This window comes from Loxodonta africana, chromosome 18, assembly GCF_030014295.1.
Source record: "Loxodonta africana isolate mLoxAfr1 chromosome 18, mLoxAfr1.hap2, whole genome shotgun sequence".
Classification (NCBI taxonomy): Eukaryota; Metazoa; Chordata; class Mammalia; order Proboscidea; family Elephantidae; genus Loxodonta; species Loxodonta africana.
In genome coordinates, this window is record NC_087359.1 from 50,825,013 (window position 1) to 50,846,037 (window position 21,025).

Genomic DNA, 21,025 nt, shown 5'->3' on the forward strand with positions numbered 1-21,025 from the left:
ATGCTAATTCAGACAGATTGGGGAGTGGTGAAGAAGAGGCATGAGGCAAGTGAAAAACTGGATTTATTAGATATTGAAAGAAATACAATTTACTGATTTCAGGACCTACCTTAGCAAATAAAGTATGGCCAATTAGTGAAAACATACTGCTTTAATGAATTAAGTAATTTTCAGTTAGATAGATTTTATACAAATGGGAGTTCTGAAGTGCAATTATTCTTGAGAACAGTTTGCTTTCCAAGTACACACCATGTAGAGTTGTTTAGGTAATCTAGATAGCAGAAAGGTGTATGTCAACTGATTGCAAATTTCAAGTTATTAGATTCTAAGTAAGATACCTTAAATTTGACTAAACTTGTGTTTTCTTGTTTTAATATTAGGGTGAAAAGGTTAACTATGAAAAGTTTAGAAATTGGCTTCTTCTAAACAAAGATGCTTTTACCTTCTCTCGTTGGCTTCTGTCTGGAGGCGTGTATGTTACCCTCACTGATGATAGCGACACTCCCACTTTCTACCAAACTCTGGCTGGAGTCACACACTGTAAGTAATGATATTTCATTGTTTTCTGTTTACTTTTCAATGCAGTTGCCCAGTAATATGGGAATATGGCTATAAAGAAGAACTTTATTTATTTTTTCTTCCAAAGTATAATAAAATGAAATGCCTGAGCATGGAATACATAAAAAACCAGACCAGTTACCGTCAAGTTGTTTCCAACTCATGGTGACCCCATGTGTGACAGAGTAGAACTGTGCTCCATAGAGTTTTTAATGGCTGGTTTTTTGGAAGTGGATTGCCAGACCTTTCTTCCTAGGTGCCTCTGGGTGGATTCAAACCTCCAGCCTTTCAGTTAGCAGCCAAGTGCATTAACCATTTTGCACTACCCAGAGATTCCATGGAATACATGCTGTTGAGTCAATTCTGACTCATAGCAACCATGTATGACAGAGGAGAACTGCCCCATAAGGTTTCCTAGCCCGTAATCTTTACAGAAGCAGATTGCCATATCTTTCTCCTGCAGAGCAGCTGGTGAACTCAAACTGCTGACCTTTTGGTTAGCAGCCGAGCATTTAACCATTGATCCACCAGGGCTCCTTATGGAACACGTAATCGTCTATTTATTGACCTAAACCAAGCTGCATTAGTTTCTGAGGGCTGTTGTAACAAGTTACCATGAACTTGGTTGCTTAAAGCAAGAGAAAATTATTCTCTCACACTTCTGAAATCTGAAAGTCTGAAACGAAAGTGTCAGAAGGGCCATGCTCTCTCTGAAGGCTCTAGGGAAGAATCCTTCCTTGCCCTTTTCCAGCTACTGGTGAGCAAATGTGTTCCTTCGTCTGTGGCAGCATAACTTCAGTCTCTGCCTCCATCTTCACCTGACCTTTTTCTCTCTGTGTTTCTTTGTTCTCTCCTCTTATAAGGACACCAGTCATTGGATTTAGTTGCTGTTAGGTGTCAATAGAGTCAGTTCCAACTCAGTGACCCTATGTTCAACAGAACGAAACACTGCCTGATCCTACCCACCGTCATAGCCATTGCTATGCTTGAACACATCATTGCAGCCACTGTGTCAGTCCATCTCATTGAGGTCTTCCTCTCTTTTGCTGACCCTCTTGTTTACCAACAATCGTGTCTTTTTCTGGGGACTGATCCCTCCTGATAACATGAACGTTCATGAGATGAAGTCTTGCCATCCTTGCTTCTAAGGAGCATCCTGGCTATACTCTAACAAGACATATTTATTCATTCTTCTGGCAGTCCATGGTATATTCAATATTCTTCACCAACACCGTAATTCAAAGGCAGCAGTTCTTTGGTCTTCCTTATTCATTGTCCAGCTTCTGCATGAATATGAGGCAATTGAAAATACCATGTCTTGGGTCAGATGCAGCTTAGTCTTCAAAGTGGCATCTTTGATTTTTAACATTTTAAAAGGGTCTTTTGCAGCGTATTTGCCCAATGTAATCCGTTATTTGATTTCTTGACTGCTGCTTCCGTGGGTGTTGATTGTAGATTCAAGTAAAATGAAATCTTTGACAACTTCAGTCTTTTCTCCACTTATCATGATGTTGCTATTGGATTTAGAGTCCACCCCAAGTGCAGGGTGGTTTAACCTCAAGATCCTTAACCAATTACATTTAAAAGACTCAATTTCTAAATATGGCCCCATTCTGAGGTTCCAGACGGACATGAGTTTTGGGGAGACATTATTCCGCCCACTACACAAGGCTAAGTGTTAACTTTTACTGTTCAGCTTTCATATGGTTACAGAAAACTACCTGTACTCTGCTTTTGCCTATGCTTCTTCCTGACACTGGAATGCTCTTCCCTTTGCTTCTACCTGTTAAATCCTAGTCATTCTTGAAGAGTTAAATCACATGCCACCTTTTTTTTTCATGAAACGTTTTCTGCCCTCCTATCAGAGATCACTTTTCTTTCTTCTGAACTCTCATAATACCCTATCTGTACCCTTCTTGTATGAACTTATCACTTTCATCCTTGTATTTATTTATAGCATTCTGTTTATTTGTACAGCATGTCATCTCTCCCAAATCATAAGATCCTTTCAGACAGTCTGTATTATTCATCTTTCTTTCTTGCCCTGTGCCAAGCCTTAAATAAGTATTTGTAGAGTTTGGGCGTCAAATGCTATTTATATTTATTACTGTCTATGACTTATGACTTGGATGCTAACTACACTCTATCTACACCTCCTCCTCTTCCCCTCCTTTTTTATTCTGTTGTTACCAGAAGCTCTGACTAATAAATTCTGGCGTGAATAGGCAATGAACTTGATTCTACTACTTTTCAGTGCCCTTGTCCTTATTTTAGATAAGAAAACCTTTCCTTTTGTTCTTTTGCATAAGAAATAGAGAAACTGTTTTCTACTCAGTGTAAACTCTACCCAGCTTAATATTGAAATTGACAGTCATATAGATATTCTGCTGAGCTTTGGCTTTCATTTGTGATTGTACGATAGATTATTTTTCTGCTAATATTGGTGACTTTCCTTGAATGGCTTGTTGCTTAAATTAGTTGTGATATACCTTGCAAATGCAAATGCTGCCTATTGCCTATTTTTGAAAGCACTGTGTTTTTAGATTATAGACCTATTTAAATTTAATCAGTTAAATAATTTTCAAAATGTCAAAAATGTCAACCCATCATATGACTCCATTTTTATCATGAAAATTCTCTTGTCTTTTTTGTTTTCTATCAATTTAGGGACTTTTTCAGATTTTTAATAGTATCTAAAAACTAAAATACCTTTATCTTAAATTATGTAAAGCAAATATTGATGTAAGTCCATTGTTTCACCTACAGTAATGACCTTCTGATATCTAAACTGAATGTTCTCTTAGATTCATTGTACCTGCTAACCTCTATGTGGCATTTTAGTACTATCGACCATTCAGTTTTCTTGAAACTTCTCCTTTGGCTTTTGCAACATTGTAGTTTCCTGGTTTTCTTATTATTTCTTTTGAATTTCTCTTACTGCTCTCCTTCTTCTGTCTACTTTTTTAAGTATAAGTTATTTTTCAAGGGTCAGCCCTTAGCTCTGTTTTATTTTTGGATGATGTGGCCTCTTTCTTCATCACAACCATTTCCACTGCTTCCGTTACCTTCATATCTATTCAGGTGATACCTAGATGAACTTTTCTGGTTTTGAGGTATCTCTCAAACTGCATATTCATTTTAACAAATGTCTCCTTGATATATATTCAAACACCTTATCTCATCATATCTAAAACCAAATTCATCTTCCCTGCCTCAACCCCACCAAATGTTTTTTTAAAAAAAAGCAAATACATTTTTCCTCCTGTGTTTTCCATCTTGGCTGATAGTATTTATAATTCTAGTTATCCAACTTGAGGTTACCCTTGACTTATCAATCTTAACTCAGCCAGGTTTCTTGCATCTCTCTTTCTTTCCTGTTACCATCATTGCAGTAGTTTCTGTATTTGTCTTACAGCCCCTTAATGATAGGAAAGAATGAAGAACAGTGTTAATTTTCTAAGTTTATATATTTTTTAAATGTACTCATGTAATTACCTCACCCTTTGAGGGTTCTCATTGTCTACAGAACAAAGTCCAAACCCCTTAACATGGCTTTAAAGTCTCATAGTATCCTAAAACTTGACTTAATTTTCTATACTCATTTGTCCTCACATAACGTTCTCTGCTTCAACTATAGAGGAGTAGTTGATATTCCATTACTACACCATGAACTTCTTTAACTACCCTATATACCGTTGCTCCTAATCCTCCTTTATTTAAGGATGCATGCCATCTTTCAACTTGTGCCAATTGAAATACCCCTTTGTCACCAAAGGCCAGCTCAGATGGTGTCTCCTCTGTCATGCCTTCTCCATCTGAATTAATTACTTTTCCATTTGCAATCCTACAACACTTTATATTTCAATTATAGCAATTAACGTGCTTTTTGCCGTATCTTAGAATCAGTTGGAAATGGCTTTGTTTCCCTCTAGAAGTTATCAGTCCCTTGAGGACAAGACTCGTGTCCTGTTCATCTTTGAGTTTTTCTTAGCACAGTGGACTCAGTGCATGTTACTTGTTTGAACTGAATTGAAAAATTTTCAACCACTAGTAGTATACATTGTAAATACCGATTTAAGCATTTGATTTTCTCAGAATTGCAGAGCACGTGTATGTTGTTTAGGATCGTAGGACTAAATCTATACCAAGGAGAAAATCATTGTGTTTGAATAAGGTTTAACAATTTCATAGTATGTGAATGTTTACATGAAGACAGACCATGTTTTCATTTTAGAGGGAAATGAATTATAATATTTATAAATTTAAGGAACCGCTGAAGGTTTCAAGGTTAGGTATTTTAAAATCTTCATTTTAAAACTTTTGGTTAGCTAGATGATGTGAGATGTAGAAAATCAATTAGCATTAAGTTAAGGATCAGCATTCTTTAAATACAAGGAAATTATCCACCTGATCTAATAATTTTATCTATTCCATGATTTCCCTGGTTGCCAGAGAAATAAGTCAGTAGTCTGTTACAAAAGCCTGAAGAAATACTATGGTTTATGTTTTCTCAATTATTTATAACATATTTATTTGCTAATTATCTTTTTAACATCTTAATTGAATTATGTCATATCCTTGTTTCTTGTAAGTGAAATACTCAAAAATAAAAAACTAATTAACTATAAGACCGCTATAGTATAGTGGTAATTACTAGCCTTTGTTGGGCATTAGAGTTATTTGGCAAGGATATTAAAAGTGCAGGTTTCCGGCTCTGTCTGCAAAGATTGGAAACCCTGGTGGCGTAGTGGTTCAGTGCTACGGCTGTTAACCATAGAGGTTGGCAGTTCGAATCTGCCAGGCGCTCCTTGGAAACTCTACGGGGCAGTTCTACTCTGTCCTATAGGGTTGCTGTGAGTCGGAATCGACTCGATGGCAGTGAGTTTGATTTTTTTTTTTTGGTCTGCAAAGATTTATTTGGTGGGCCCTAGGACTCTTACACTGGAAACCCTGGTGGCATAGTGGTTAAGTGCTATGGCTGCTAACCAGAAGGTTGGCAGTTTGAATCCACCAGGCGCTCCTTGGAAACTCTATGGGGCAGTTCTACTCTGTCCTATAGGGTTGCCATGACTCTTATACCTAAGCAGACATCCAGGGTAATTCTGAGATAGATGGGCCATGAGCTACATTTTGAGAAACACAGAGTCAGACTGGTCCTACTATTCATGTAGCTGTGGACAATTTAACCTCTTAGAACTTTTTTCCTCGTCTGTAAACCAGGGACAATGACAAAACTTACTTTATAAGGTTATTGTAAGGAGTAAAAGAGATCACGTGTCTTTGAAAAGACTCAAAATATGGACATTGTCCCAGGGCAAAATTACCACAAAGTTATAGTAAAGCAAAAAGAAAGATTTTATTTAGCCTATGTTCAAAGAGGCAAAAGTGAGAAATGGGCAAGCATCTACCAGAGCTATGTCTGTCTGAGTCCAAGGAAGGTTACAGAATCATCAGTATGTATTGACATTACAAATGGGTAAAATCACTAAAAGTTTCACCTTTTCACAGATTGGCTAAAATCTGATAAATCCCTATGATTCTACATTTTGAATTGTCTTTTCTTAATAATCATTGGTACAAGTTTCTTTAATAACAATCCGGTGGTCTTCATTGGTCCAACAATTCTTACTTTTTACTAAGTTTAATAGAAAAAGATAGGAGTGTAAAAGGTCTCTGAAAGACGTTTTCCAAGATTGTCCTAGCTGTTGTTTTTACACCTCGGGGCTCAGTTGGTATGTCGTTGTGAGTCCTTATGAGTCCATCTCCAGCTAGTTCATATTCTTTATACTCAAAGACAGGGAATAATGGCTCCAGTTTTAACTCCTAAGTCAACATTTGGCTTGTGAATATCAGTGGGCTTCACCCCACTGTGTCCAGAGAGAAATTGTTTCTGGATCAAGCAATTTTCTAATAAAGGGCTGTTGGCCAGTAAAAAAAAAATCACTTGCCCAGATGTATGGGAAAAAAAGTTCTTCTTACCGGTTTGTTTGCTTTTATATTACAATTTATAAAGGTAAAATAACCAACAATAAACTAGTGTTACAAACAACTGAATTGCTACTGGCTTGGGAAAGCAGCTACTTTATTAGTAGGCCTTACTCTGAAAGCGCTACCACAAAGTCAGAATTACTGCTAAGTTTTCACAGAAATTCTGACATGGGCAGGTTTACATTCTGATTTATCTGTTATCTACGACTTCTTACTCAACTTCTGGCCACACAATTCACTATTGATGGTCTTTGCAGGATCTTCCACTCAAATAATATTTGGTACATTAAACTTTTAAAATAATGTGTCAGGAATGTGGAAGCTTGCTGTGATAGAGAGTGTTATTAACTGATTTAGACATAGACAGAAAATGTTTATTTTAAAGCATCAGCGACTCCATTTAAATTTGTGTAATGAGCCAAGGTATCTAGGAAACAAAAAAGAATTACAAATTTTCACTAGTAAATAACATTTATGTTACAGTGTAGATGCCTTTAATTAGTTTTTCACACAGAATTATAAAGTAAAATTTGAAGTCACAGTGAGTTGAACACACTGCCGTATTTAATCAAATTTTGTTCCATTTTATGTAAATCACAAACGAAGACTGGGGGGCTGTTTATATTCAATACAGAGTTAGAATAATTAACTTCTTTGAATTACTGAAGAATGTATATTTTGTCATGGTAAGTACATCTTTCAAAATTGCAAATTCAAGCTATTGTTACCTTTTATTTAAACTTAAGAAATTGAGTTAGAATTTTAGCCCAGAGTTCAAGTTTTTAATGCTTTCATAGATACTAACCAAATTTTTACCAGGGCTGTTATATTTTTTCTATCATAATTTGCTATTTAAATACCTACAATTTAATTTCCTAAAAAATTTTTTTTATCTGTATAAACAGTTTTTAGTGACAGAGAGAGAATATGCTTGTGGGGATGCTCTTTTGGTTCCGTATTCAGAGAACATATATAGAGATCCTAAATACGTTTGGAATAGACTGGTACAGGTGTTATTGCTGTGTGTGTGTGTGTGTGTGTGAGAGAGAGAGAGAGTGTGTGTGTGTGTGTGAGTGTGTGCGTGTGAGAGAGAGAGAGAGAGAGAGAGAGAGAGCGATGTCTGAGAGAAGATTCTACTTCCAAAGACCAAACCCTAGTCATTTTGGCTTGTTCTAACCATCTGTTTTGTCCATAGATGTTTAGCACCACATAGTGTTGGAGTTTGGAGAGACAGACTATAAATTCAAAATGTAGTTAGTTTTAATCAACATTTCACAGAATAAAGTCTGTGTATCCCATCTCTGTTATTGCACATGGATAGTAAAAGCCAAGCACAGTCCAGCTACTCTCTGCTTGAATCTGAAGGCTCCTCATTTGCGTGCTAACCTTTGAAATACCTATATTCTAACTGGAATGCATACTAGTTCTAGATTGAACTGTCATCTTTAACACCCTTTTTTTTGTCACTAGAAAGTAATGCTCTTCCTTGTTGTATCTTGGGCCTGTGATATAAATTCTTTTCTAGGTTATCCTTTTCCTAGTTTTTGAATTGAAGCATAACACCATAACACATAGCCCCCCTTTTTTTTTTTTCTGTGCCGTTGTTACCTATCTTGCCTCCAAACATTGTACACACTGTTTTGCCTCTGCTTTTAATATTCTTCTCTTGCTTCCGTGGTCAACTCATAGATGCTCTTCATGTATCTCTTTAAATATCAAGACCACAGGGGTCTAATATCTTATGTACTCCCAGGAAACCCTATTCTATCCCTTCATTGGAACCCTGGTGGTGCAGTGGTTAAGAGCTGCGGCTGCTAACCAAAAGGTCAGCAGTTCGAATACACCAGCTGCTCCTTGGAAACCCTATGGGGCAGTTCTGCTGTCCTGTAGGGTCACTATGAGTTGGAATCAACTAGACAGCAATGGGTTTGGTTTTATGCCTTCATTATACTTTCCACACTGGATTAAAATGAGCAATTTTCACTTCTTCTAGACTCTAAACATAGTTGTATTGTTCATGATCATATCCCTAGTTTTTAGCACAAAGGCAGGCAGGTAGTATTAATGTTTTTACTAAATGTTTGCAGAATATTAAATGGTCTTTGGCCACAGCTTCTGTACTTTTTTCCAAAAATACTTTGCCCTGTGGAAAGTTGTAACTTACCACATGCAGATTGAGCACTTACTGTGAGAGGCACTGTACTCTGTCTGCATCATCTCATTTAATCCTTGGCCCATCTTGGAGGTTCGCTGTACCTCCATTTTAAAAATGAGGAAACTGAGGCTGTGAGAAGTTAAAAAGTCTTCCAAAGATCACATGACTTAGAGGAGGCAAAATTGGGACATAAACAACCTAGTAAGTCTTCACGTCCCTCCCTCATTATCCTCTTATCTGGTGGTGATAATGTAAGGCTTACCGCTGTTTTAAGTAGATCTCAGAAGGTCATTGCTTTTGAGAGCTGGCTGTTTCCTCAAAAATGTTACAGAACTCTATGTGTGTGTATGAAAATACTTGGATATTGTGCCTGGCTTTTTTTGATGAGGACCCAACTCTGGCATTAAAGGGCTGTTTCTGCAGCTGGAGCCTCTGGTGAGGTCGAACTTGATTAGGATGGCGCAAGGTACAGGCCAAGAACTATTTAGGATGTCAGGAATATGGTATGCTGCTGTTGTGAACCAGAAAAAATTACACCTGTAGGTGGGTGATAAATTCATTCCTATTTGCCTAGTAAAGTTTTGGTATTGATTTACAAATTGCAAATAGAGTAACTACTGGAATAATTAGCTGTAAGTGAAAATAAGATTAGTTGAATTTCCTTTCTCCAGCAATTCAGCTGCCAGTTCATGTACGATGTCTGGGTACTAATAATATCGTGTATATAACTGACTTTAGCTTGCTTTTGACAAATGTTCAGTTGAGGAATTTGCTGTCCATATCCAGAAAATGAATAGATCAGACAAACTTAAAAGCCAGCTCTAAAGCATGGTTTTAATTGGTGACCAAGACCTATTGAATTTTCTTTCTTCTAAATATTTTCCATATGTTTCCACATTTCTACCTCCACTAAGGAGATTAATAAATTTAGTTTTCAATGTTAAAAAAAATTGGGAGGGAGTTGATAAGGCTTTTCTGTGTGTTCTAATTTAGTGTATTATATAGGCACCAAATAATCAGAAGTACTTATTAAGCATCTATTGTATGCTCAGTGTACAGTAGTATAGAAGTGAGAGCATGCTTTCTGTCCTTTTGTTTTGGAGTAAGATTTTTTTATATGCTTCTACTTGAAAGAAAGTTTAGAATTTGCGAAAGCTAACGTTTCTCTGGAGGAATAGAAGAGGTTTCTCTTTTCCCTTTCTCCTTTCTTTCTTTCTTCCCTTCCTTTCTTCTTCACTTCCTTTTTTTAAGTCATAAATGCCAGGGATAGATATCTTATATAGGGATAGTAGACAGAAACACTGTCTCAATTTATATCTCAGACTCCTGTGATTCTTCTTTCTATTGTTAAAATTTTTAAATACTCCTTTTAAATACATTCACATTAACTGAGTATCTGAAGTAGATACTTCAGTTTTAAAAAATGGAAAGCATTATGCTTAAGTAGAAGTTTTGCATATTTGTAAAAAAATTAGTTCCAATTCCAAAGTAATTGACCTTTTCATAAATGTTGACTCATCAGGAGGTTGCAGTGTAGTAAATTAGTTATTTGGTTAAAAAACAACAACAAAAAAAAAAAATGGCGCAGTTTTTTACTCCTGTATGAAAATTTTGTCTTTATTATCATAGTTCTGATTATTTTGCTGCAAATTTTAAAAAATGAATTTAACCTGTTATTTAAAACTGTGAACTGAGATTGTACATCATGCAGTGGTTCAGAGAATAGAATGAGTCAAAGTGTTAAATATAAGCTTCCCCCAGTGTTAAAAAATAATTTGTGTATTGTTTAATGAGAAACAAATTTGCTCTGTAGACTTTTCAATAAAGTACAATGAAAAAAAAATAAAAATTAGCTTCCCAAATAACCCAGATCACATTCAATTAAATATAAGTAATATTATAATTACAGGTAGGCAAAAACATGCAATTATATGTTTTCTTTTTTCTCTTTTTGGTTACTGACATTTTCAGTATTTTTCATGCAATAAAATGTGTTATTAATGTAATAAGTGCATTAAGTAATACAATTTTAAATCAAGCTATTTTTAGGTGTAACATGTTTTAAAAAGACTGACAAAAATATTAATGGTTGTTTTAGGATGGTAGCATTAGTTGTGATACAGATTCCCTTTCTGTGTTTTCCAGATATTCAATAATGAAATTATAAAATTACTTTTATTATTAAGGTTAATACACAGGTATAAGAAAGCATATCAAAGGCTTTAGAAACGATTTAATAATTTCTACTACCCATGTTTTGTTTCCCCTCTATTTGCAGAATTAAAATAGCATTTCAAATAAGTAAGTTACATTTATACTTTATTTTGATAATTGAACAGAGGAATAATATAAAGAACATGTTTAAAACTTCTTACATAAAAGGTCACAGTACAAATATGAGTCAGGTGTATCAGTCTCCTTTGATAAAGGAACGTTTTTGTAATTACATTAGAAATGAAAATACTATAAGCTTAAAAATCTTTATTGTTCACAACCTGTATTGTTAAGATTTTAGTGACTTAATTTTTAGTCTTTGATTTACTTCTGTCAGTGGTTTACTGAAAAATACTGGTTTTTCTGATCACAGATCCAGTTATAATAGCACTCAGATCCTCAGAATTATGTCTAAGTTGTTTTCAGTAGTGATTTCGTTTAAAATGGATGAAACAAATCTAAAATTCAGTATAGTATTGAGCTTTTGATGCCTTGGAAGGTTTATTTTCTAATGTTAATTTATTTAGCATTCTAATCAGTACAAATGGATATATTTTGTAGACATTATGAAAATAAGTTCTTTTACAGATCACTTCCCAGCATCTTTTATAAATGTGTCTGTGGCAAAGGTTTTCAACTGAGGACGATTTTGTCTCCCAGGGAACATTTGACAGTGTCTGGAGACATTTTTTGGCTGTTACAGCTAGGAGGCTGCCACTGGCATCTAGTGGATAGAGATCAGGTATTGCTGCTACACATCCTGCAATAAACGGGATTATTTTCACCCCTGCAAAAAAAAATTACTTGATCCAAAATGTCTGTAGTGTCAAGGTTGAGAAACTTTGGTCTGTGATATGGAGAAATAATGTTTGGTTTAGTGAGTTCACTAAATGCTAATAAAATAACAGGTGCTAATTTCTCTTGCTCCTTCCCAAGGTTAAAGTGACATAGATAATTAATATAGAAGCCTAGTAAAGATAATGAAAGTTGATTGCCTTTTCTTTTTAATTTGTGCTAAATGTATGTGTAACAAAACAGATTTCTATTTTTTAACTTGAAATATGTTAACCTTATCACTCAGTTGTTTATAATTACCCTTAGTAATATAATTAGTAAGTAATTAGTTCCTTTTAAATGCTGAAAAGAAAAATGTAAGGTAACTTGATATTGCTGTTAGAATCCGTCTTCATTGGTTCCATGGATCATTAAGACTGTTCAGTTGTTGTTAGGTGCCATCAAGCCAGTTCCAATTCATTGTGACCCCACATACGACAGAATGAAACAATGCCCAGTCCGGCGCCATCCTCACAATCACTGCTATGTTTGAGCCCATTGTTGCAGCCACTATGTCAATCTACTGTGTTCCGCTGCTATCTATAAGGTTTTTACTGGCCAATCTTTTCAGAAGTGGATTACCAGGTCCTTCTTCTCAGTCTGCCCTAGTTGGGAAACTGTGCTGAAACCTGTCCACCGTGGGTGACCCTCCTGATACTTGAAATACCGGTGGCATAGCTTCCAGCATCACAACAATGTCCAAGCTACCACAGTACCACAACTGACAGATGAGTGGTAGAAAGACTATCTAGGGTTGGCTAAGTTAAGAACTTTTCAGGAGCGTATTCTCGGTAAAATGGGGACTACTTGGAGTCAGTGTACTTGACCCCAGGTCTTTCTTGTTTTCAGCTATGACCGATGTAGTCTTTCTCATGAACTTTCTTTCTACTATAGGAGAATTGTTTATTTCTAAGACTCTCAGTTCTTCTGGAGTGTGATAATATGTGCAAAATTCTGTATTCCCAGTGCAGGATTTTTTGCTTTCAGTAGAATTTACCACATTCTTTAAGTACAAACCCCACTCTGAGGTTTTAGACATAATGACTGCCAGAGTAGGGTAAGACAGAGAAACTTAAGTGCTGAGAGTCCCTTGAAGGACAAACAAAAGGAAGATAATTTCTTTTAAAAAATTTTATGGAAGTCGGTGGGATATATGTTTTCTTTTTTTTCACCGCTTTTCATGATTATGGTCCTTTCTTTACAAATACAGTACAAATGCACATATCGTCTTTGCCGTATCTGAATTTTCTTGCTGAGGGAGTAGATTTTCCCCAAAAAGTAAAGCAGCAAAGGAATAGATTAAGTTTGAATGCATGTTGTTTTCTTTTTGATCACAAATCCAATCATTGGTGCTAGGAACTTTTCTTTCTTTGGTGTTTTTCTGCTGATCCTTCCGCTCCTTCACAACTGGTTTTCCAAGGTTAGCCATTCTCCAGTGTTAGCCATCCTTGGCTCTCCAGCCATAGGGCCTTTCTGTTCTCAGTGCTGGGTCATGGACCTTTTACTGGGAAGCCATATTCCTCGGCTTTAGCACGGAAAGTACAACTGTAGGGGATTCCTTAAATGACTTAGAAGAATCCGTGGAATTCACAAAGATGTGAAAATACTGAATTCGCTGGTAAGGGCATTAACTAGTGATTGGTTTAGGCGTAGCCTGTGTGTTGAAAGCTAAAGATAGGCAAAATAAAAGAATGACCTAATTAGAAAGAGGTTGGTAAATATTTTGTTTTTACTTTTTTGGGGGGGTGGTGGGAGGTGAGATGGGAAGATGTTTTGTTTTTTTATTTAAGGAAGTGAATCTTGTGCTGGATGTCACGTGTATTTATTACCATGAATGAGTTAGTAGGAAAGAGATGGAAGAAATCCTGAATCCTGAAAGCAAGGTTTAAAAACTAAAACCAAACAAAAAAGTATGTTGTTTGTGCATTATTTTTTTATTGCTAAATTGCCCACTTAACGGTATTTTTTCAAACTTTGCAAAGGACATACATTTTATATTTTTTATTTCAATAAGTGACAATTAGAAAGTGGACGAAACAGTAGTAAGATAAGAGTTCTGAGACAGCTCATTGTTTTGTATCACATTATTATTGGTTTGTTCTCTCATTGCAACACACAATGAGGTTGAATGATTGCATTCAAAGAGTATTTTAAAAATGGGAGTTTGTAAACTCAGCTCAGAAACATTTGCCATAAACCTGTTTTGCTTACCACTTCTCACATTTTATTCTTGTTCTTTTTGTGTATTTTCATGTAAGTGTCCAGTTTTCTTAAAGCTAGGATAGTCTGGACAAAAGTGGCATGGATCCAGTGTATTCAGTTTGCTTACCTCCTTTGTAGTTTTTCTGGTTACCACAAAAACATTTGTTTTTCAGTGACGGTGACTAACTAGCTCAAAGTAGAATTAATGCTCCTTCATGAGTACTTCCTATAAATATACTATGTATATAAAATATTTATTTTTTAAAATATGCTTTTCCTTTTGATATTCTGAGAAGAACTCATAAGTGATTTAATTAAAATAGATTTTTTTTTTTTTTACTAACTTAAATGTTGTTTGTAGGTGTTGCTGAGTTGATTTTGACTCATAGTGACCCTGTGTGACAGAGTAGAACTGCCCCATAGGATTTTCTAGGCTGTAATCTTTATGGGAGTAAAAAAAAAAAAAAATTTTTTTTTTTTAAATCTTTATGGAAGTAGGTTGCCAGGTCTTTCTCCCACGGAGCCACTGGCTATATTCAAATCACCAACCTTACGATTCCTACTCACTCGACGGCACTGGGTTCTGGTTAACCTTTCTGTTAGCAGTCAAGCACTTAACCATTGCACCACCAGGGCTCCTTTCTCACAGACTGCCGCCCCCCAAATCAAATTAGTAACTGAATCCTGATTTCCGTATTGCCTATCACATTTTGAATACTAATGCATCTGCTTTGTCATTTATTAACATTCTTATTTGTAACACTTTTTTACCTTTTTTTTGCATTTATTTAATAAGTATTGAATGTTTAAGTGAGTCATCATATTGACAGAATGAATCAAACATTTGATCCTGCTGTTACGATGTTTACGGTCTATTAGGAAGAGAAGATGTACACAGAAACTTTACATCGAAAATAAAGATCGAAAATTACCTACACTGAGTACAGACAACGTGGTGGTGGTGTTGTTAAACAACAAAAACAGACAGCCCATTACTGTTTTGTCAGTTGTTGGCATTAGGTGCCGTATAGTCAGTTCCAACTCATAGCGACTCTGTATACGACAGAACGAAACGCTGCCTGGTCCTGCGCCTCAGTATTCTTTGCCAGCACCGTAATTCAAAGGTATCAATTCTTCTTTGGTCTTCCTTATTCATTGTTCCACTTTCTCACGCATGTGAGGCAATTGAAAATGCCATGGCTTGGATCAGGTGCACCTTAATCCTCAAAGTGACATCTTTGTTTCTAAACACTTTAAAGAACTCTTTTGCAGCAGATTTGGCCAATGTAATACATCTTCTGATTTCTTGACTTCTGCTTCCATGGGCGTTGATTATGGATCCAAGTAAAACGAAATCCTTGGCAATTTCAGTGTTTGCTCTGTTTATCATAATGTTGCTTATTGGTCCAGTTGTGAGTATTTTTGTTTTCTTTATGTTGAGATATTATCCATACTGAAAGCTGTAGTCAGATCTTCACCAGCATGTGCTTCAAGTTCTCTTCGCTTTCACCAAGCAAGGTTGTATAATCAGTGTATCACAGGTTGTTAATGAGTCTTCCCGGGATCCTGATGCCATGCTCATCTTGAAATAGTCTAGTTTCTTAGATTATCTGTATAGCATACAGATTGAATAAGTATGGTGAAAGAATACAACCCCGACGCACACCTTTCTTGACTTTAAACCACGTGGTATCCCCTTGTTTTCTTAGAACAACTGCCTCTTGGTCTAAGTACAGTTTTCTCATGAGCACAGTTAAGTGTTCTAGAATCCCCATTCTTCGCAATGTAATCGATAATTTGTTATGATCCACACAGTTGAATGCCTTTGCATAGTCAACAAAACACAAGTAAACATCTTTCTGGTATTCTCTGCTTTCAGCCAAGATCCATCTGCCATCAGTAATGATATCCTTTGCTCTACACCCTCTCCTGAATCTGGTTTGAATTTCTGGCAGTTCCCTGTCTCGGTGTACTGCTGCAACCATTTCTGAATTATTTTCATCAGAATTTTACTTCTGTGGTATTAATGATATTATTCAATAATTTCTGCATTCTCTTGGATCACCTTTCTCTGGAATGGGCACAAATATAGATCACTTCCAGTTGGTTGACCAGGTAGCTGTCTTCCAAAATTTCTTGGCGTAGACAAGTGAGTGCTTACAGTAGAGCATTCATTTGTTGAAACATCTGAATTCCTAGAGCCTTGTTTTTCTCCAATGCCTTCAGTATAGCTTGGACGTCTTCCTTTAATACAGTTGGTTCTTGGTCATATGTTACCTCCTGAAATGGTTGAACATCAACCGATTGCTTTTGGTCCAAAGGCTCTGTATATTCCTTCCATCTTCTTTTGATGTTTCCTGTGTCATTCAGTATTTTGCCCATAGAATTCTTCAGTATCGCAACTCGAGGCTTGAGTTTTTTCTTCCACCTTGAGAAATGTTGAATGCGTTCCTCCCTTTTGATTTTCTAACTCCAGGTCCTTGCATATGTCATTATAATATTTTACTTTGTCTTCTTGATCTGCCCTTTGAAGTCTTCTGTTCAGCTCTTTTACATCATCATTTCTTCTGTTAATGTGGTGTGGGAAGCCTAAAGGAAACAACTTGGTTGTATATTATTTTACATGTTGGATTTAAGCAGCCTACTTAATGGAACATTACAGATTTTTTTTCTGACTTTAAAGCCTTTTACTTTTTTGTTTATTTGGATTTAATTTTCTTACCTTTTTAGATAGTGTATTTTGTTTTCAGAGTTTTTGGGGGGGGTAGTGATTATTTTTTGCTATTGAATCATGAAATTAAAATATATCCTTAGAAGTTACATTATCAAGATGAGCTAATTTCCCAGAAGAGAGGTCTGAGATTTTAGAATCGTGTTTGATTTGATTCTCAGTGGAGGAATCAGACATCATTGATCTGGAGAAACGCTACTGGTTGCTGAAGGCACAATCCCGGACTGGACGATTTGATTTAGAGACATTTGGCCCATTGGTTTCACCACCTATTCGTCCATCTCTGAGTGAAGGTAGGAATTACTCCATTTTCTACAAATGTTTATTGGTAAACACGCCTGAGCTCATCTCTTATATCTAACCACATTCTAACACTAACCAATGCATTTTAAAGGTAACACTGCTGTAGGCTTGCAAGTTTGTTGCAAATAGTGGAGTGGAGTGGAGTGGAGAAAAACTAAAAGGGGAATTAAGATTGTATTCTACTCTAGGCCTTCACATTATACCTGTGTAACGTTGCATAAAGGAGCCTTGGTGGCACAGTGGTTAAGTACTTGGCTGCTACCCAAAAGGTCCGGGATTCAAACCTACCAGCAGCTCTGTGGGAGAAAAGACTTGGTGATCTACTCCTGTTAAGATTACAGTTTAGAAAACCCTGTGAGGCAGTTCTACTCTGTCCTACAGGGTCACTATGAGTCAGAATTGGCTGGAGAACATACAACAGCAGCAACAGCAACCTTTCATAAATCAGTTTAGCTTTCTGCACCTTAATATCTTGGTCAAAATGAGTTTGACTAAGTCAGTGCTATAAAATTGTGTTCCAATGAGGTGCCTCAGTAGCTGGTGCAGGGATTTGGGTGGTGATTACTGAATGGGCAGAACTCCAGGTTTCCACATACAACCCTACCTGTTCCTCAGCTAGAGTGCCTCCACTTTTTTTCTGTTTTACATAAGAAGGAATCAATGCTATATCCTTCCCCCACAGAAGAGGTTTAAAAACCATTGGACTAAATCATTTCTGAGGTCCCGTCTAGCGGTAAACTTCTTAATTGCTTTTTTTTTTTTTTAAAATAAAGAATAGTGTGTAATTGCAGGTGATAACACAAAAGCCGTATTTAGAATCTGAATACCTGGGTTCTGATTCCAGTTGGTATCCTCTGAGCTTTAGTTTTCTAATCTTTAAATTGAATACCCTGCATTAGATCCTTGGAACGCACAATCCGTATCCTTCAGATTCCTGGGGTACTTCAGAAGTACTTGTCAGGGAAGCCAGAGCAGATTGGGCATCGGCCACTACCAACACCAGCAGTGCAGTTGTGTTTTTACCTTTTCAGAGTTAGAAATTGATAATCATTTCATTTGGGAAAAGAAAATCAGTTTTTTGTTTTTTTTTTTTTAATTTAAAAACCACAGGATTAAATTATCTATAAATTCCCCTTCATCTCTGGGATTTAACATACTCATGTGCAAAAAATTAACAAGTACAAAGAAGTCATTATGGTAGAGAATCTCTTTCTCTCGTAATACATTGTGTTATTTTTCTCTGCTTCATGAAGGAGCTTTGTAGCATGAAAGATAACATCACAGTGTATCTTTCAGTATTCTTTTATTTATCAATTTTTATTTTTTTATATATTATAGCCATTTTAAAAATTAGAATTAATTTAAGATAAAGACAGATATAACCAGACACTAAAGGATAGTGATATATTTTTTTGCAAGCATGCTAAGTCTCAATTATAATTATGCCAAGAGAAAAAAGAAAGCCATACTTCCTGAGACGGTGGGAACGACTGATTAACATTCTTTTTTATTCAGCCAGTTTGTGAAAAGGAGTTATACTTCCTTTCACAGGCATGTTAGTATTAATATTAGGAAGTTTTTTGGGCGTAGTTTATGTTGTCTCTTCCCTATTTTACAGGTTTGTTTAATGCTTTTGATGAAAATCGTGACAATCACATAGATTTTAAGGAGATATCTTGTGGGTTATCAGCCTGTTGCAGGGGACCCCTGGCTGAAAGACAAAAATGTAAGTGTATTAAACATTGTCTCACAAATTGCAAACTATGCAAAGAGAAAATCAGCATTTATACATGTATAATTATTGTGGATTCAGGCTTGAATTTTCGTAACTTTGTCAGGTTGACAAATAGTATCTCATGTTGAGCTTTTACTAAGGTCAGTCTAAGGAATCAGTCATCTGTTCTTTTTCACTGTGGAGTAGTCTGGGATCTTTACTATAAATAACAGTGTTGATTCTCCTGATGAATCTGAAATTCATGATAAATAAAACCAAATCAGCCATGATGGATTTGAAAATTTTTAGTCTTTAGGAAATATTTTCTGGGAGCCTATTTGGAGAATTTTGTGTCTTGCATAATTTGATATATAACTCATTTTCTGTCACTTGCATATTTTAATATTTTATTGGCAAATGAAATTTACAATGAATGCACAATTTTAGTAAACATTAAAATGATATTTTTAACCTAGCTAAAATGTTATTATAGCATAATTTTTAAGGATAAGTATATTACTAAATCTAAGCAATATTTGAGAAAATGGAGTAGTTTGCATTTAATTAGAGCCTAATTCAAATATATTTATTAAGGGCATTATCTTGGTGTCTTTCAAAAATACATCTTCACAAATGTTGCCTATTTCAGAAGCATTAATTGATATTTTGATCTTAGTAATATTGTACTATGATACACTCAGTTGATTTAATAGTGTAATTATTCTATCGTGGGATTACGTGAAATAGATAATTTTTTAATCTTATACATTGAGATTTCTTTTCTAATTCCCTGATTATATGGCATTACTCCTATTTGGCTTTATGATAGATTATTAAATCTTATTTAAATATTAACCTTGATATAAAGTAAAACTTAATGCAGCATTTAACCTTGAGCCATATTTAACCAACGCGATTGTTTTCATTAAAGCTCTAATGTTAAATAAGGAGACTGACATCTCTGCTTCTCAACTGAGGTTAATTACTGTCCTTTACAAATTTTTTATTTTTTCAGTTTCTTTTTTACTGATGGACTAATGGAAGTTAACAAGCTAGAGTGATTCACTTGGAGTTAATTAGCAAAATGCTGATTTTGTAATTCTTAGCATGTTGTATATGAACTTCACTGAAGAACTGAAATTGATCTATACAAACAATTGAGTGTACATTACTTGTATTGGAGAGGCAAAGCAGGCTATCTTTACACCAGCTTATTGTTATTGATTCTTAATGTAGATGGAATATTTCCAGCATTACAAGAAAAATCTCTGCAGTGATCATTTTTAAATGTTAGAAATAAATTTAAGGGTTTGGATTACGTCCTCAAAACCTGTGATTTGTTGTAATATATTTTATGTGGTGACATGGCCCTTTCTTTCTGGTTTGCAAGTAATTTAGCTCTAGATTTAGCTGAAGGATAGGGCACCCCAACCTGGATCATGATTTAGAGAGATCAATCTATGAAGTATGTGCAGAAAATCCTGCAAGCTCAGAGGACTTAATGACGTATTATAGTCTGCCCAAGGTGAGAACTTAATCCAGAATATACTCGCTTACGAAAGTAAGTAGTTATACTGAGGCAGCTTCCAGCAAATGTATGGTACTTCAGCATACAAAAATAACTTCCCTCTGTAAGAGTCTTGTTTTGTTTTTTTTCTTAGTTTGCTTCAAGGTGTTTGATGTTGACCGTGATGGAGTTCTCTCCAGGGTTGAACTGAGAGACATGGTCGTTGCCCTTTTAGAGGTCTGGAAGGACAACCGCACTGATGATATCCCTGTAAGTTCTAAGTGTATGCATCTTGTTGCATGTAAATTCCCAGTAGGAAAATAGACTGGAGAATTTTTTTTTAAAAAGGAAAAAAGGATTTTTTATTGCTTTTTGTTACTGTATTATGTTATTTAAAATGTTCATAGTTATTGATGCAAAATTGAGAAGAATTTAATTCATTTTGGCTTAGAAAATTTAATAAATTAAACTTACTGTATAAAGTAAGAACGAAACAAAACTGTCCTGATTTAAAAAAAAATTTCTCATTCAAAAAATTATGCACATACTGTTTTGTGACATGAGTTGCAACCCCCACAATGTGACAGCACACTTCCCCTTTCCATCCCAGGTTCCCTGTGTCCATTCGACCATTTCCTGTCCCTTTCTGCCTTCTCATTCTGCTTTTGGACAGGAGCTGCCCATTTGGTCTCGTATGTCTTATTGAATTAAGAAGCACATTCCTCATGTGTATTATTTTTTGTTTTATAGTCCTATCTAATCTTTGTCTGAAGAGTGGGCTTCAGGAATAGTTGCAGTTCTGGGTTAACAGTGTGTCCA

The 21,025-nt window shown here is 35.6% G+C and overlaps 1 protein-coding gene across 8 annotated transcripts in view; it reads left to right on the forward strand.

The window, feature by feature from the left end:
* Nucleotides 1–21,025, forward strand: part of USP32 (ubiquitin specific peptidase 32) — a 205,463-nt gene that overhangs the window by 97,265 nt on the left and 87,173 nt on the right. For 7 of the 8 annotated variants that reach the window (XM_064271349.1, XM_064271351.1, XM_023553508.2 and 4 more), the window contains 4 exons: nt 381–540; nt 16,844–16,975; nt 18,604–18,711; nt 20,361–20,476. In XM_064271349.1, coding sequence (XP_064127419.1) covers nt 381–540; nt 16,844–16,975; nt 18,604–18,711; nt 20,361–20,476 — 516 coding nt within the window. Of the gene's footprint in view, nt 1–380; nt 541–16,843; nt 16,976–18,603; nt 18,712–20,360; nt 20,477–20,816; nt 20,899–21,025 lie in introns of those variants that run through there. The other variant, XM_064271352.1, reaches the window with a different exon arrangement.